The sequence below is a fragment of the Sciurus vulgaris genome, assembly GCF_902686455.1.
Source record: "Sciurus vulgaris genome assembly, chromosome: 16".
In the NCBI taxonomy this organism is placed as follows: domain Eukaryota; kingdom Metazoa; phylum Chordata; class Mammalia; order Rodentia; family Sciuridae; genus Sciurus; species Sciurus vulgaris.
The window spans coordinates 19452195-19470700 of NC_136477.1; the positions used below are offsets into that span (position 1 = coordinate 19452195).

Sequence of the window (18506 nt, forward strand, 5' to 3'; positions counted from 1 at the left end):
TTGATTGTACTACTAATTTTCAAACTTTTGGTCTCAGTTGTCCTTTATGATCTTCAACAATATTGAGGAGACCAAGGTGCTTCAAATTTATGAGGATTACGTCTGTTGATATTTACTACTTTAGAAATCAAAAGACTACTGAAAGCATTCACAAGCATCTTTCTTTAGCTGTTGGAGCTATGACTTCATAAAGCATCATGCAGCTTCTGCAAAGTGAGACTGCATGTTTGTGAGACAAAGTGAAAAGATGGTAACACCTTAGTGTTGTTAGGAAATTTGTTTTTGCTTTGGAGAACCCCCTGCCCTGTACCAGGATTATGCTTTTTAAGTCACTGGATTAAGCAGACACTTTGCCCTTGAAGAATATTCCAAGTATTCAATTTTGGGGAGAGAGTAAATAAAGAAATACAGCTCTAAATAGAGACAATTCAAGGAAACAGTTTTTTTCTCTGGGTCAGTTGGGGAAGATCTGGTAATGGAAACCTTTTAAATAGGAATGAGAAATGAAAATGGATGTCATATTCTAGAGCAAATACCTAGAGTTCCATGAGGAACAGATATTATGACCAGGTACAGGCCTAGAGATGAGAGTGGGTTGGTTTTGAAGGGCTTTTACTTTTCCTATATAAGTCATCAGAGAATAGAAGTAGCCTGCATGATTTAGTTCATTTTAAAAAGTAACTGCTGGCAGTTTATAAATCAGGTACAGAAAATGGAAAGAGTTCCTATTAAATAATCATTCCTTGTCAGGGAGCATCATTACTTTATTTATAACACACTTTTATTAAATGCAGCTATTTTGTAAACTTTTGATTTTTCTTCTCCAATCTAATTTTTTCCAGTTCCTTCAACCAATTAGGAAATGATTTCTAGACCTCACTCTGCAGACTTGGGTCAGACTACCTATCTTTGGGGAAAGATTCTCAGTCTTGTGATTTAAAAACACCAACAAGATGGGGCTGGGGATGTGGCTCAGTGATGAAGTGCTTTTCTTACATGTGTGAGGCCCTAAGTTCAGTCCAGAGCACTATGGGGTGGAGAGAGATACACAAGAGACTGCAGCCTCTTAAAAGTTTATAATTCCGGTAAGGTACAGTGATGCTCACCTGTAATCCCACTGGCTTTGGAGGCTGAAACACGAGAATTTGCAAGTTTGAGGCCAGCCTGAGCAACTTAGCAAGGCCTCGTTTCAAAATTTAAAGAGGGCTGAAGATATAGATCAGTGGTAGAGTGCCCCTGAGTTCAGTCCGAAGAACCATTTTAAAAAAGTTTTTTAGATCAAAAAGAAGCTATTATGTTTTTATTCCCAAAAGATATCTAAAAGGAGTTGTTAAAAAAAAAAAAAAAATGTAGAGTAATAACAACTTTACATACTCTTCTACATAGCATTGTGAGAACACACAACATATAATTAAACTCTTTTTAGACATTTCCTTAAATCTTATTACTGCTAGGTGCGGTGACACATAGTTGTTATCCCAGCAACTGGGGAGGCAGGAGGATCATGAGTTCATGATGAGGCCATGCTCATCAATTTAGTGATCTACTCAATACCTTAGAGAGACCCTGTCCCCAAATATAAAGTAAGAAGCACTAGGGATGTAACTCAATGGTAAAGTTCCCCTGGGTATGATCCCCAGTATCAAAAAGAAAAAAGAATTAGAATCTTAGTTTGAATCACTAATAATTTGCATCACTCCGTTCCTCTTTTATCTCATTCTCTCACCTTCCCACTCCCTAAGAACCCTAAATTTTAAATATCTTTCTAAATACATTTTAAGTGACTTATATCACAAACATAGATATACTTAACAGCATATGTTAGGTAGTTTTGCTTGCTTTTAATCTTTCTAAAACTTGGCATATGTAGACTTTTGAGACTTGATTGTTTCATTTTTACTCAGCAGTGTGTTTTTAAGATTTATCCATGTGATTTTGTAATGTCTGTGTAGCATCTTATTTTCAGTCCTATGAAATACTTTGTTGTGTGATTATAATCCAGTGTAATTATCTGTTCTGACGTTGGATGGACAGTTTATATCATGTCCTGTGTTTTCTACTTCAAACATCTATGCACAGTTTTGTATGTGCTTCACAGTGCACAAACACAAGACTTCTTTTTGGTACAGTAGAATGTGAAGTGTGGCTGATGGACCAGCTGACAAATCAAATTAAGGAGTTAGCATTAGTAAGCTCACTGTTTAGTTTAATTGTCACTTTTTTCATCAGATGAATTTCAGAGATTACTGAACATTGAAAGTTGGGCATTCTTCCTTTAAAGTTCCTTATTTTGGTGTAGTCTCTTCTACAAGTAGCAGTATTTTATGAAACCCCAATTTTCCCCCAAAGCATGTATGTAAGTCAGTTTTCACTTCAACCCAGAAGGCTCCTTTCAACACTTCCTAGTGTTAGATTCTCAGATCCCATGGTTGTAAAATAACAGTTCTGTGGGTTCTTAAAATTTTTTTGTTCAGGGGTCTTTCGAGGGCCTTCTGATGTTGCCCAGGCTAGTCTTTTACTACTTGGACTCAGGTGCTCCTTCTGCCTCAGCCTCCCAAGGGCTGGGATTGCAGCCATGCATCACCAGAACTATATTGCTGTGTGTTCACATCCACTGTGTATCTCTATTTAGATGTATTCAATCCTTACACTATGATATGTATGTTTTTATTTTGTGTCTGACATTTTCAGTTTCACCTTTTAATAGAATGATACTGTTTTATTAATTTCCTAAAAGTACAGAAAATTAATAATTTCCTGGTGAATTAAACTTTTCTCCTATTATGTCATTAATGATGTAATATTCTTAACGCTTAAATTGACCAGTAGTACCATGGAAAGGCCACCTTTCCTTAGATTTATTTTTGCTTGGCATCTTTTTCCACGCTTCCATATTTCCCTTCTTCCTACTCTATATCTTTAGATGGTCGTCCCAAGATAGTGGCAACTGCTGACTACCAGAAACCATTTCTTTAAATGTGTTTTCCAGTTCCATAGTTCTCTTTTGACCTGGTTTCGTCTATTTACTTGACTTTCTGTCCAGAAAAAAAAAATTGATCTTTTGATTATTTCTTAAAAATCTCTGGTCACCCTTAATATTCTGTTATTGATTAATGATCTTTGTGATTCTGTCATTTATTACATGTAGCATCGATGACTATTTAGTACTCCTTGGGTTCTAAATCTGATAATGTTTCTGCTCTCAGTGGCTTCCTCTTTTGGTGTTTGCTTTTTGGGAAGTTATTACTTGGACACCTTCTCTGGTGTAATTGTAGTTAGAAAAACTGGGGATATTCATGTGCTGCTTCTGGTAACCAGGGGTTGCCACTGGCTTAGGACCACACTGACCACCATTGTGGCCATCTGTGTGCAGGAATCCAAGTGTCATCTTCCCTGGACATGGCTAGGACACAACTTAACTTCCTGATAGTGATTATGTCTCTATGGCTGCCTATCCACATTGTCTGATGCTCAGGTCCTGGCCCTAGGTTTTACATACTCTGGTTTCACTTCCAGAATTCCAAAAATGCCATGAGCATCTTCTATTTCAGATGAGATTCAATTCATGATGCTGTAAAATACCATATCTCTTGGAGCATGTACTCAGCCATATTCTGAAAAAAAAGTTTTAAGAGCTCCAGTGCAAGAACTAAAGAATGATTTTTTTCTAGTCAGTGACTTTGTGTGTGTTTTTGGTGTTCAGTGTTTTGGGGTCGCGGGGGGCAGGGAGGAGCATTTTGTTTGTTTGGTTTTATTTTGTTTTGAGACAGGGTCTCACTAATATACCAAGACTGGCCTCAAACTTGCAAACCTCCTGTATCAGCCTCCCAACTCACTGTGATTATAGGCATGTACCACCACCCCAGGCCATTTGTGTATAAAGTTCTAACAACAAAAATATTTGCTTTAAAAATCTTCATTAAGGGGAAGAGTGGGGGCGTAAGAGAAGAATGGAGTAACTTTGGATTGTGTAGAGGGAAATGGGAAGGAGGCAGGCAGGGGAAGGAAAGATAGTGGAATGAGGCAGACATCATTACCCTATGTACATGTATGATTACACAAATGGTGTGAATATATCTTGTACAACCATAGCAATGGAAGGTTGTACCCCACTTGTGTACAGTGAATTAAAATATAGTCTGTAAAAATAAAAATTTTTAATAAGGGGGAAAAAAACTTCATTAAATTCTCATGTGCAGTGGAGGTTGAGCAGCAGGATCCCAAGTTTGAGGAGCCTCAGCAACTTACAAGACAGTCTGAAAAAATTTAATGGGATGAGGAATTTGGCTCAGTGGTTAAGCACCTTTGGGTTTAGTCCCCAGTGTCAAAAAAAGTTCTCATATACAGGGTAAGACCCCCTTTTAGGCACATACCTGTAACCCCAGCAGCCCAGGAAGCTGAGGCAGGAGGATCTCCAGTTCAAAGTGAGCCTCAGCAACTTAGTGAGGCCCTAAGCAACTAAACGAGACCCTGTCTCTAAATACAGTACAAAAAGGGATAGGGGTGTGGCTCAGTGGTTAAGCACTCCTGGGTTCAATCCCCAGTACATCTCCCTGCCAAAAAAAGACCCCCCTTATACAACTTTCAGAGAACACCAACATCATCTCCCTCTTTTCTCGTTGTTTGTATTTCCTCTGTACTTGTATTTTTTTTTTCTCCCTAGAATGCCCTCTGTATGCACGTACTATCACTGCCCAGTACCTTTTTTGCTTAGAAAATACTCATGTAGTTGTCATCGTTCTGTGACAGGTAGTCATGCACCCTTCTGCTTCCCACCACATCTCATAGTGCCTCCTCTGCACTGTAGACTTGCTGGTTTGTATCCTCTCCAGCCAGAATGTGGTGCTCTTGGAGTTTGATGAATATTGGGCTCATCAGTGTTTCTCTAGTACCTGATTAAAAATCTATTAAATATCTGCTAAATAATAATTTTTTCTTTTACTTTTTTTTTTTTTTTTTTTTTTGCCTTAAGGTTTTTACCTTTGTTCATATTTTTCTTACTCTCTTACTTGTAGAAGGAGCTGAAGAGGAAAAAATGGAAACAGACCCTGACGTTCAGCAGCCTGAAAAGGTAAGGTCTGTTCAAAGTGTCTCACAGTAGAAGAGCCACAGAAAGAGCATGCCTTTTGAGTATAAGGGTTTCAAGTTTTTTTGTATTTGTTCAAATCCCTTTCAGGGAACTATGAGTAGTTCTGTCAGCCACTTGGATTTATTGTTTAAGATGTAGTTCTCCCAACACGTATGATAAGAATTTTCTACTTAAGTATTTGCTGAAGATTCATCCACATCTTCTTATCTTACGTATCCCTTTCAGACACAGTTTAGAAATATGAATACAAAAGTTAATGGTTATTGTGAGTATTGAATTTTAGGGTCTATGTCCTATACTTGTGCCAGAAGAGAATTAGATATTACATACTTTCCTAAGAGAGTTAAATGCCAGCAGAATATTTATAAAAGATTTAATGGAAAGCTGACATTTGGGGTAGTTTTTAAAGAGCAGATAGAACTATAACTGCTGAGGTGGGGAGAGACAGAATCAGTGTGTAGATGGCATCAAAGTTTTCAGTGTGTTATTTGGCCTGTTCCCTATTCATAGGAAACTATAAATTCACAGTAGACTAGGTGGAATAAGACCATATAAGCCTCTTCAAGGACAGGGTCTGTGTGTTTATATTCCTCAGACTATTACAGCATATAATGGGCAGTCAGTCACCATTTGAATATGTACAAGCAGAAATTTAAGTCTAGTGCTCTACCATTGAGCTACAACTCCAGCCCACATGTGATATTCTTAAATTATAGTTAGATAAGGAAAATATGAGGATAATAACAAAATGAATTCTAATTCCTACTGTGTCTCATGCTTTTTTTCTTGTTTTTGTTTTTTGTTTTTTTTGTTTGTTTTGTTTTCTATTCTTTTTTCTCTCCTGAATTTTTTTTTTTTTTTTTTGCGGTACTAGGATTTGAACCCAGGGCCTTGTGCTTGCCAGGCAAGCACTCTACCAACTGAGCTATATCCCCATCCCCTCGCCTGATTTTTGAGACAAGGTCTTGCTAAATTGCCCTGGCTGGCCTCAAACTTAGAATCTTCTTGTCCTAGTCTCCAGAGTATTTGGGATTACAGGTTTACACCATTATACCAGGCTTGATATCATTTAATTCTTAAAGCAGCTTCATCAAGTTGTTAATTGTGTCTCCATCTTATAGATAATGTCATATAATTTATCCAGAATCATAGGAATTTCAAAACAGGATATAATACCAAATTTGATCCAAGGAATTCAAGTATTCAGTCCCTAATGCATGAACATTATTACTGTGTTGTGGCTGTCCCTAAAGCCAATAGCAAATGGGTATCTAACTCCTTATTCTCTGTTTTTGTACCTCTTTCAGACAGAAAACAAAGTGGAAAATGAAACAGATGAAGGTGATAAGGCACAAGATGGAGAAAATGAAAAAAATAGTGAGAAGGAACAGGACAGTGAAGTTAGTGAGGATATCAAGTCAGGTAATTTGAAAATCTCTTTAGATTTCATTATTATGTAAAATTGTAAAAGAAACGCTTAAAAATGCGGGTAGAAATATTTCTTCATTTATTTTGTGTTTGTATTCTAATGTAATAATAAATCTGCATTTCAGTTTCATTTAGGTACCAGTGCTGACTCTGGTAGTTCTATTTTGCTTCTTCATTTTCAGCGGTATACAGATGAACAAGTTATTCAACACCATTGAAGCACACCACCCACACCTTCCAATTTATTGTCAATGTCATTGATTGATGTAACCCTTTGTGTCTACCTCAAGGCTTGTAGAAGTACTCTGTTCTCTGTGTCTAATTTCCTTCAGACCCTAGGGGTCCCAGAGCATTCTGCTTACTGATGAATAAATATGTGGGTCTTAGGTTAAGTTCTCCTAAATTTTCCTTTATATTCAAGGAAACTACACAGAGAACTTAAAGAAAAAACAGGAAGATAATGTGTACATCATTTAGAAAGTACATCCCAAATAGTGGCAGACCTAAACACTTGGCATGATTCAACAAAACTCTAAAAAAGAAGAAAAAGGCATTTGTCATGTGGCAGAGGTGAGCGGTAACATGGGTTATAGAAACTGTATACTGGTAATAAAGCTTTCTGATATTTTCAGAAGAAAAGGAGACTGAAGAGAACAAGGAACTCACTGATACATGTAAAGAAAGAGAAAGTGATACTGGGAAGAAGAAAGTGGAACATGAAATTTCTGAAGGAAATGTTGCCACAGCAGCAGCAGCTGCTCTTGCCTCAGCTGCTACCAAAGCCAAGGTCAGCCCCACAGCCCTTCGCAGTGCTCTCTTACACCATGAAAGGCCATATTGTTTTGAGTTAATTGGGAACATTTTCGTATAAAGAGCCTTGCTCCCAATAGGAGATGACTATTTGCTTGAATGGCGTTTCTAGGTTAAGAAATCCACAGGCAGGAGGAAGATGGAAGGAAAAGGAGATCCGGTCCTAAAGGGTGACTTTTTTTCATTCCATTCATTGTGTTATTTAGCCTTGTGAAGACTGCAGAGATTGAAGGCAGATATTGAAGCCCCTTTTAAGGACCAATTGTCTTTTTGTGTTTAATTTGTCAACAGAACTTGTCTTGGACCATTGTTCAAATAATGTCTATCAGACTGAAATATTTATTATTTTTAAGACAAAAATCTTGTTTCCCTGTATAAATATGTCACCCTTATATTACAGACTGAAAGGAGAGAGGGAACCAAAAATAGCTCTTTTTCTTCTTCAATTTGCCAGCTTTTCTGGGGGCGGTTTTTTCTAATTATAACAAAGTATCGGCTGCACAGCATATTTAAGAAGACAAGAAAATGTTAACTTTTCCCCACTTAGTGTTAATTTAGCATTTTAAAGCATTCCAAACATGAATATATGAAGTTTTTAAAAATCTTTTCACTCATTCTACATTCTACCTCAGAAGTATTTTCCTTCCATTATAGGTTACCACATTTCAAAAAGTAATGGTTATAAGTACGTTTCTAATCATTTTTATCTTGAGCTGTTTGTTAGTAAAGGTGTTCTCTCATGCTTTTTAATTTCCTCAAAATATTCAGCTACTATGAACTTCTCTAACTAGAGTATGATTCATAACAGACCCATAGATGAACCAGACCACTGTTTTGAGTACCCACCCATGTGGCCTATGTCCAGGTGGTCTTGGGTGAAAGGGTGTTTAAAGGGTACAGAAATGTTCAGTCAACCCAGTGATATCCCAGCTGATAGTTACTATTAATAGTAGCTTGACGTGCAACATATTCATACTTCCTAGTGTCTTCCAAAGGTACTTCTGATCTGTATGGTTTTTCACTCTCCCCTACTACCACCAACACACCACCTTTGGGGAGTTTTGAGGTATACTCATGCTTAAGTGAGTGCTGATACAGGAACCAGTTTGTGTTTCACATTTTTCTGGTTTTGCTCCTTCTTTGGAAACATCTTTTTGTGTGTCTTTTTCTTTTCCCACATTGGACTTTTTGGTCATCCTTTATCTGAGCTGAATTCTTATTGTTAATGCTGTTACTAGGGTTCTTAGAGACTTTGGATTGTCTTGGGTATATTCTTTCATTTTACAAATGAGGGACTAGATACTTCCAAGGACTTTTCTCTTTCTCATTCTCCAGACTTGCAACTTGAGGTGATCTTCAATTGCTCTGATTCTTTAACATTTCCTGTCTGGTTAGCTATCACATTCTTCCTGGCCCTCTAGGTCCCACTCTCACTTAGGTCAGCTTCCCTTTTTTTTTTTTTTTTTTTTTTTTTTTTAAACCCCTGGTACTAGGGATTGAACCCAGGGACATTCTGTTTCCACCACTGAACTACATACATCTCCAGCACTTTTCACTTTTTACTTTGTTTTTGGAAAGTGTTTTGCTAAGTTGCCCAGACTGGTATCAAACTTGTGAACCTCCTGCCTTAGCCTCCTGAGTTGCTGGAATTATAGGCATACATGACCACACCTAGCCTCCCTTAATTTTTTGGCTACTTCTACCATCTCATTCTCTATTCTGCAGCAAAAGAAATTTTTTTCTTTGAATTTTCTGGAAGTATAACTCACATTTGAATAATTGGACAGAAATGCCTATAGCCCAGTGACTTTTTCCCCAAATGGAGCCCATATATGTAAGCACCATCCACTTCAAGAAACGTAACCTTACCATCTTCCAGAAACTTGACAATATTTAAAAAGGAAAATCTCAAAATATAAATTAACATTTAGGAATTATTTTCTTCAATAACCTGCTTTACTGTTACAAGGTATTAGAGGCTCTAGAGCTAGCTCCTGAACAGATAAGGTGCTTTCTGACTTCTCATCCTTGCTTGCCACCGAGCCACATTCCTAGTCCTTTTTTAATTTTGAGAAAAGGTCTCGATAAGTTAATTAGAACCTTGCTAATTTGTTGAAACTAACCTCAAACTTGAAATCCTCCTGCCTCAGTCTCGCAAGTCACTGGAATTACAGGTATTGACCACTGCGCTTGGCATGGAACATGTCCATTTTTGCATTGCATCTACTGATAAGCTGTGACTTGCCCCACATAAAGGAGGGGTGTGTGATTGTAAGCAGAAGCACCACTGATGAGGTGCACTGGGTCCCTTCCATCTGGGTGTGCAGGCTTAAAGGAAAAGGAAGGACCCAGAACTATACTACTTCAATAACTTCCCTCTCCATCTGTTTAAAATTTCAGAGTCTTCAGTAGAGGTTCAGAATTTCTTTGTGATCAGAATCCTTTTTGCTTTTAAAGCCTCTTTCCTTACCTGTCCCTCCTGTATTATTTTCTTTCTTGTGAATCTACTAAACAGAATTCACATTTTATCTCTAACTTCCCTCAGAGTGTTTTTTTTACTCTTTCCTGTTATTTCCCCACTCTACACCATTGTGCTGTGGCTTAACAGCATGTTGCCTGAGAAGGAATTACATTAGTAGGCTACTTTGAGAAGGTTCACAAATTTCTTGCAGTGTTTTTCTGACATCACAGCTAATAATATGTGCAGCTTTGAGCACAAAAATGCATCTGTTAGGCACTGCTGACCATCTTAACAACTGTTTGACTTTATTACTGCATCAAAATCACCTTTATGGATCATTTGGCCCAGCCCTTCACTATTCGGAAAAGTGTCTACAGAATGTTTTTTTCCCCTTAGATTAATTTTCATTCTATTATCAAAGACTGCTCTTATTTCGCATAACTAGGAGGTTATATTTTTGTTCTTTTTTTTCCCCCTGGTACCAGGGATTGAACTGAGTAACATTCTTTATTTTGAGAGAGGGTCTTGCTAAGTTGCTTAGGGCCTCAGCCTCCCAAGTTGCTGGGATTATAGGCATGCACCACCACACCTGGCTATATTTTCATTTTTATTATGTTTCCCTCTGGTTTGTGAAAGTAACATACATGCTTATGCTATATAGCTTGGCACATATGAGCTATTCTGTACCACTTTCAGCTGCATCTGATATATTTCACAGCACATAATCATTTTTGGTACTACATGGTAATCAGAGGGTAAGGAATTCACTTAAATTACTGTAATTAGTATAAGTTATCTAGCTAATCTAAGTTTTAGTTACTCTCTTTTTTTTTTGTTCTGTGTCTATAAACAGCCTCATTATTATTAAGAGTTTGTCAGCCTCTGACATGAAGTGGTAATTAGTTCTAGATCAAACTCCTGAATAGATGAGGTGGCATGCTTTCTGGTTTCTCCCCATCCTTACTTTAGGAGATAGTCTTCAAGAATATGTCCATTTTTGCATTGCACTGATAAGTTGAGAATTATGCCACCTGAGATAAGGGTGTGTGAATGTAGGAGCTCTGTTACCTAGGTCCCTTCCATCTAAGTGTTTCAATTTAGAGGAAGGGAAGGGCCCAGAACTATTGCTGGAATAAACTAAAAATTTCAGAAACTAGAACATGTTTTCTCTCTTTCTCTCTCTCCTTTTTTTTCTCAGCAGCAGGAGATTCAGTTCTTCCAAGAAAGCAGGAGACTACATTTCCTTTAAATCACATAGATTTCCTTCAGATTTATTCACAAATCACTCTATGTTTACATCCCTAAAATGGTGAAAGTAGGTTTGTGTCCACATAAGTAGGTGTTAGCTAGCTCTGGGGTAATACAAAGACACTTTCTTAATATCATAATTTACTCCTTTACATCTGAAATTCCTTTTTGAGATAGAAAAGACAGCACTGTATATTTGAGTCCCAAGCCTTTAATACGGATATGTTGGTTAAAATTGATTTACAGTAAATAATGTTGAGTGTTGATATCATATCTTTACTTGATAATATTTTGGAAAGGAAATAATTTTCCCTACAGTTAGCCTTGTTCACTTTCATCCTTATATAAAAACTACTTTTGGGGCTGGGGAGATAGCTCAGTCGGTAGAGTGCTTGCCTTGCAAGCATAAGGCCCTGGGTTCGATACCCAGCACCCAAAAAAAAAAAAAACAAAACTACTTTTATTCTTTGGTTACAGTCCATGTGTTATATAAAGATCTCCTTAACCCTTTTCTACCCAAGTTACTATTTTCTTCTCATTAATCATTTCCTGAGGCTATTTCTCCTTTATTTCCCATTTTTTTCTGTGGCACACTTCCAGACCTAATCATTCTTCTCTAAAGCCAGTACATGAAATGTTAGGGCCTTCTCTGTGGTCTTTTTTTATTTTAAGATAGGATCTTGTTAAGTTGCTGAGACTGGCCTCAAACTTGCAGTCCTTTTACCTCAGCCTCCCAGGTCACTGCGTTTACAGGTGTGTGCCACTGCACCTGGCTTCAAAATAAAGTTGTTGTTGTTGTTGTTTTTAATATTTTTTAGTTGTCAGTGGATCTTTTTATTTATTTACATGCAGTGCTGAGGATCGAACCCAGGGCCTCACACCTGCCAGGCAAGTGCTCTGCCATTTAGCCACAACTCCGTCAGGGCTAGGAATGTAGTTCAGTGGTATAGAACACTTGCCACACATGTGCACGGACCTGTATTTGTTGCCCAGAGACTTTCTTTAAAACTTCAGGATTTCTATGTTTAAAATGTACTCTGCATCAGAGGAAAAAAAAAAAAAAAAAAAAAGCCTCACCTATATTATCTTTCTTTTTATTCTTTCTTGTCTAGTTTGAAGGACTTAGGAGTCTCCTGACTCCAGTAACAGTGATGCAAAGAAGCTTAGAGATGACAGAGAAAAAAGTTTATATCTAGGGAGAATTACCAGAAACAAACATGCCAGGACAATGATACCAAAGAGAAGTGATGAGAAAATTGGACTTTTAAAAAAAAAAAAAAAAAAAAAAAAAAAAACTTTTTTTTTAAATCTATTGATTTGAGTGAAAACTGTCCAAATTTGATGAAAAACACAAACTTCAACTCCAAGAAGCTCCAGGAAAGAATATTGGAGGCATTCTTCTTAAAGACACTTGGAGACTTTCCTGTCTTACAGTCTAAGAGGAATGTCTATTAGATTCCTAGAAGCCCTATTATGCACAGTGTTTGAAAGGTACTACTGCTGCACCTTGTGCCGTTACCCAGAGCTCCTGATTTTCTAGTAGTACTTTGTATTTAATCTTCGTCCCAAGCCATTTCTTAGTTTCAGACTCCTACTAGAAGAACTAGCTGTGAGAGTGAATTTTTTTCAAACTCTGATCCTTCCTATTTCCTCTAAATTCTTCCTGAAAACTGGATATTTCCTTCTTTCATTTCTCTCTCTCTCTCTCTCTCTCTCTCTCTCTCTTTCTCAGTTGCTTAACAATAAAATAAGAAACAATTGTTTTCATTCTGTCTGGACATATCCATGAGTTTATTACTGTTTTCCATATCACTAGAAGCAATAGTGTTTGTGCTACTCTATCATGAGTGTCTCCTTCTCATCATTCTCCAGTAGTAGTACCCTCTGTCATCTAAGGTCTTATCAGTGGTTTTTTTGAGGTTCTTCCAGTCATGCCCACTGTTTTACTATTTTATTAAATCTCAGGATTTTTTGAAATTTGAATGCCAACCAGCTAGACAGTTCTTCATGATGAGTCACTTGGTGGTATTTACCTCACAAGTGGATTCATCTGGAAGGTCCAAGAAAGCAACTTCATTGGTGTCCTAGTTCTTGGCAGTCATAGCTAGGTCCTTTTCCTTCTTGTTGTGGTCTCAGGTCTCTCTAGCAGGATGTTCATACTACTTTCATGGCAGCTTGGTACTGTAGAAAGAACCTTCCCAGAGAAAGAGCATGAAAGTTCCCCAGGCTCTACTGTTTTCTATTGTGAAAGCCATTAGAGAGTCTGCCAGACCCTGCCTTTCGATAAAACAAAGGCCAATGAATGTGTGATCATCTTTAATATACCAAAATGTCCCTGCTAAGAATTCTGTAGGAAAATATGCATTGAAGTACCATCTCTTCTAAATAGGCATTGGGCAATAATAACTAAAAGGCCTTTGGATTTGGGATTTAAAATTTTTGTGCCAGTTCCATAATTTACTAGTCTCTAATCCTTAGACAAGTAACATAGCTTTTTTTTTTTTAAATATTTTTATATATTAAGTTGTTGATGGACCTTTATTTTACTTACTTATTTATATGTGGTGCTAAGAATTGAACCCAGTGCCTCACACATGCAAGGCAAGTGCTCTGCCATGGAGGCACAACCCCAGCCCAAGTAACAGCCTGTTTGAGCTTTTATCATTTTGTTTGTATTCATAGATGCTTTCTGGTCTGACTTTCTGACAAAGTAATTACAAGAATTAATTAATGTATTAAAAAAAAAAAAGCATTCTGTAATCTGGAACATGCTATACTTTGCTTTATTAAGATAATATTTAGGTCTTTTATGTGCTAAATACTGCACTAAAAAACTGGGTTTATTTTGATTTCCAGAAATAGTATGGATGGCCCCTGTGTGTGTGTGTGTGTGTGTGTGTGTGTACACACGTGCACCACACACACACACAAAATACTGAAGATGTAGCCTTGGGGAATGGATCTATTAGGTGAAATTTAATTAGGTTTTATGTGCTATTTTAAGTTTTTGTGGAATGAAACACCTTTTCTCTCTCCCATACACAGACTTAAAACACATAAATTTATTCTACTTTTGCACATTTGACTTTCATACAAGATATAAGTGGACTACTGCCTGAATAACTACTTTAAGCCTTCACAACAGATGCTTCATGAATAACATTGCAGTGTGATTCTACAGTTTATTAAACTCCTTCAGTTCTTAGATATAAGAACAGATCCAGAGACTGGGAGTGTAGCTCAGTGGTACAGCACTTGCCTAGCATGTACAAGGCCTTGATTCAATCTCCAGCACCATGCAAACACACACACACACACACACACAAGAACAGATGCGAAGAAGTTACCAGCTACCCTAAAATCACAGGACCAGTAACTGGCAGGATCAAAAACAAAACCCACATCTCCTGGCCTGGAGTCCGGTGATTCCAACCCACCCAGTAGTATCATCTGATAAAATTCTCCAGGCCATTTAAAATATTTTCCAACATTTTTATAGTTGGAAACCATTAGCTAGATAATAAATATTCATCATCTCCCCTCTGTCATCTCTGGTATACCACTTGTGATTTAAGTCCAATTTTTATAAACCAAAAATTAAGGAACAATTTTTAAAACCCCACTGGACAGTACTGTTAACTCCTTCCTGACTCTTAATGTATCAGTTTTCTCATTGCTGTTTCGTTTTCAGTCTCTCAAAAGAATTGACATAGTGTTCTTTTTGTTTTTTTGTTTTTAACTTTATTTAGTTTTTTATGTGAAGCTGAGGATCAAACCCAGTGACACATGCATGCTAGGCAAGCACTCTACCACTGAGCCACAATCTCAGCCCTGACACAGCGTTCTTGACATGGTGAATTCATAGTTCTTGACATGGTGACTTCTAGGCTTTTGCAGTAGACTAACTCTTCTTCCTGTTGTTTCCAATCCTTACATCTTTCTGCTTACTTCCTCTCTAAAATTGCCAAGCAGGCATGAATGTGAGTCTTCCCTAGACCTCCTTGACTTTGGGGACTGGAAGTCATATAAGTAAATAGTACAATAAATGCTGGCTTTAGGAGACAAGAAGCAAGGAAGCCATTGGAGGAAGTGTATTGACATGTTGGAAGTCCTAACATGTCAGTGCTAGCAGAGTAGGCTAACAAAGTACGCCCATAAAGCAAAATAAGCAAGGCTACACCTTATAAGTGTTTGACACCTGTTATGTTCCAGGCACTGTTTTGGGGACATTGTGTCCTCACAGCAAACCTAGTGCAGGTACAATTGATTTTCAGTTTTACAAATGAAGAGACAGACACCCAGAGACAAAGGTACTTTCTAGACCTGAATATACACACGGTAAGCATTCTGCCCTCTGCACTCTTGCTGTTAGCTGCTGTGCTGCTTAAGGAGGGCTGGAATGCCAGGAAACTTAGCATGAAGGGAGACGAGACAAATACATAAAAAACAAAGAACTTTTTAAACCATATTTAAATCTTGTCCTATTTAACTCCTCAACAAAATTAAACTCCCCTTAGAGCATAAAGTAGTAAAATAACTTTTGCCTGGACAGCCAGTTACTACATCTCTTCTTCCTCATACTTTATATATCATGTTTCAGAATCTTCAAACCAGGATTTTAATCCCTTACCTATTGCATGAAAATTGTAGGGCCTAGGACAGACTGTGGTCTGCTTTTTATTTTCTTTCTTTCTTTCTTTTGGTGCTGGGGATCGAACCCAGAGCCTTGTGCTTGCAAGGCAAGCACTCTACTGACTGAAGCCCTTATTTTCTTTCTTTTTGGGATTCTTTTTTTTTGGGGGGGGGGGCATTTTGTTTTTACAGTATGGGGGATTGAACCCAAGGTACTTTACCATGAGCTAAAGCCTGAACTCTTTTTTTTTTAATTTTGAAACGGTCTCAAGTTGTCCAGGCCAGCCTCAAACCTTCTACCTCATCTTCCAAGTTGCTGGGATTACAGGTGTCTACCACTATGCCCAGCTTCTAATTTTTATATAGAAATAACTAGATTTGTGGGAACTGCAAAAATGGCTCAGAGCTTTTTTTTTTTTTTCTTGTACTTTTTGTCCATTCCTTTCAATATCTTCATTGATGACATCTTTTCACTAACCCAGTTTTTTGTTTTTCTTGTGCTGCGGATTATACATACGCACGGTCTAGCACATGCTAAGTATACACTCTACCACTGAACTACATCCTGGGCCCTCAGCATTTTTTAAATTCTGTTTTTCTTCTGTGATCTTATTAGGTAACCCCCCCCCCCCCCCCTTTGGTACTGGTGTTTGAACCCAGGAGTGCTCTACCACTGAGCTACATTCCCAGCCCTTTTTATTTAAGTTTTTAAATTTTGAAACAGGATCTTGCTATGTTGCTCAGCTGGCCTCAAACTTGTGATCCACCTGCCTTGGCCTCCTGAGTAGCTGGAATTACAGGCATGTGCCACTGTGCCCAGCTCATCTTGTTTTTGAAGGGTATTTTAGTGGATATAGAATTAAATGTTAACAGTTATTTCCTTTAATAATTCTTCTTTTTTTTTTTTAATTCTCTACCACTGAACTGATCATCCCCAGCCCCATTAAAATTGTTCTTAATTTTGATGAAGTCCAACTTAATATTTTATCACTTGTGTCTTTGATATCATATCTAATAAATCTTTCATTTAACTCCAGACCATTTAGGTTTACTTCTGTTTTTTAGTCTACGAAATTTTTAGTATAAGCTCTAAGATTGAGATCCGTGATCCACTGAGTTAATTTTTGTGTATGATATAAGGTAATGACCATAATTAATTATTCTGCATTGGTTAACCCATCCAACCTACCTTTAAACTTTATTACAGGAGTATTGGTGTGTTTATATAGAAGTGGACAATAGTATAATGAATCTCTGTATCTATCATCCAACCTTGGTTATCAGTGTCTTGTCAGTCGTTTTATTTGTTTCCATTTGCTTTTGGACTGTTACTATACCTTCCTTAGGTTGGATCTGTGACTTCTAGATGTCATGGTCTTTTAAGTTTTTCAAGTATTACACTGTATTAGCTAGACCATATCCTTTAGTAGCATATGCAAGAAGTAAGCTTTTTGAGTTCTTCATTTCAGAAATGTCTTTTTTCTGTAACTTATTTAATTGATTTAAGCTCCTATACATGAAATTCTAGTTTGAAATTCATTATCTCTCAGAGTTGGGAAGACATTTTGCCATTTTCCTTAAAAACCTGGATTTCCTTTTAAGAAATCTGATCTGGTCCCAGATGTTTTTGTAACCTGTTGGGGTTTTTGTTTTTGTTGTGTTGTTGTTTGTCTCTTTGGATATTTTAGGATGTCTTGTGTTCTTAAATTTCCAGTGATGTTTTTTACTGTGAGTCAATTTCCATTTTATTTGTTTATTTGTGATATTTGTTGCCCCTTTCATTCTGAAAACGTGCTCTGAAGTTTTGAGAAGACAGGTTTTGGCATTTATTTAATAATGCATGGGGAGTTGCCCACATTCCTGAATAAATCTCATGAAATTAGAACCAGTTTATTTTTTTCTTCTTCTTTTGGTAACTTACTTTCTTCTTCTTCTTCCTTTTTTTTTTTTTTTTTTTTTTCAATCAGTGCTTTATAATTACACCTAACAGTGAGACTTGTTTTTATATATTCATACATGCACACACTGGAACAGTGTAGTTTGGTCATTTTCATTCCTCTTTCCCTGAACTATGCCCACTACCACCATCTCCCTTCTATTTTCATGAGATTCCCACCCCTTTTTTTTTCTCTCTAACTTCCACATTCAAGAGAAAACATAATGGCCCTTGATGTTTTGAGTTTGGCTTATTTCACTCAGCATGACGTTCTCCAGTTCCATTCACTTACAGCAGATGACATAATTTCAGTTTTCTTTATGACTAAATAAAACTTCATTGTATATATATATATATATATATATATATATATACTGTATTTTCTTCACAAACCAGCAGGATTCAAGGAGTCATATTCTCATTAAAATAGACCTAGAAATTATAAATATTAGTCCCTTTCAGTCGTTGCTGGTGGTTGGTTGACAGAAATGAGAGGAAGACCTTTTTTTTGGTACCAGGGAATTGAACCCCAGGGTACTTAACCACTGAACCACCTCCCTAGCCCTTTTTTATTTTTTATTCTGAGACAGTCTCAAAAGTTGCTTAGGGCTTCTTCGCTAAGGGCTTCTTCGCTAAGTTGCTGAAGCTGGCTTTGAACTTGCAGTCCTCCTGCCTAAGCCTCCCAAACCACTGAGGAAGACTTTTTTGACACTTCTTTGTAACTTTTCAATTTTATATCATGCATAAACTTATTAAAAATATAAATTATATAACAGTATACAATGAGTTCTGCAATATTTATTTAGACTGGGTGATGTTAGATATAGTTCATGTTAGTTCAGTTAGTTCAGAAAGATAAACATTATAATAATGTTGTAAATCCTCATTGTCATATTTTGCTT

The 18506-nt window shown here is 37.1% G+C and overlaps 1 protein-coding gene across 5 annotated transcripts in view; it reads left to right on the plus strand.

The window, feature by feature from the left end:
- Nucleotides 1–18506, plus strand: part of SMARCC1 (SWI/SNF related BAF chromatin remodeling complex subunit C1) — a 169979-nt gene that overhangs the window by 122286 nt on the left and 29187 nt on the right. For 4 of the 5 annotated variants that reach the window (XM_079116711.1, XM_079116709.1, XM_079116712.1 and 1 more), the window contains 3 exons: nucleotides 5016–5071; nucleotides 6397–6511; nucleotides 7150–7304. In XM_079116711.1, the coding sequence (XP_078972837.1) occupies nucleotides 5016–5071; nucleotides 6397–6511; nucleotides 7150–7304 (326 nt within the window). The remainder of the gene's footprint in view (nucleotides 1–5015; nucleotides 5072–6396; nucleotides 6512–7149; nucleotides 7305–18506) is intronic. The other variant, XM_079116710.1, reaches the window with a different exon arrangement.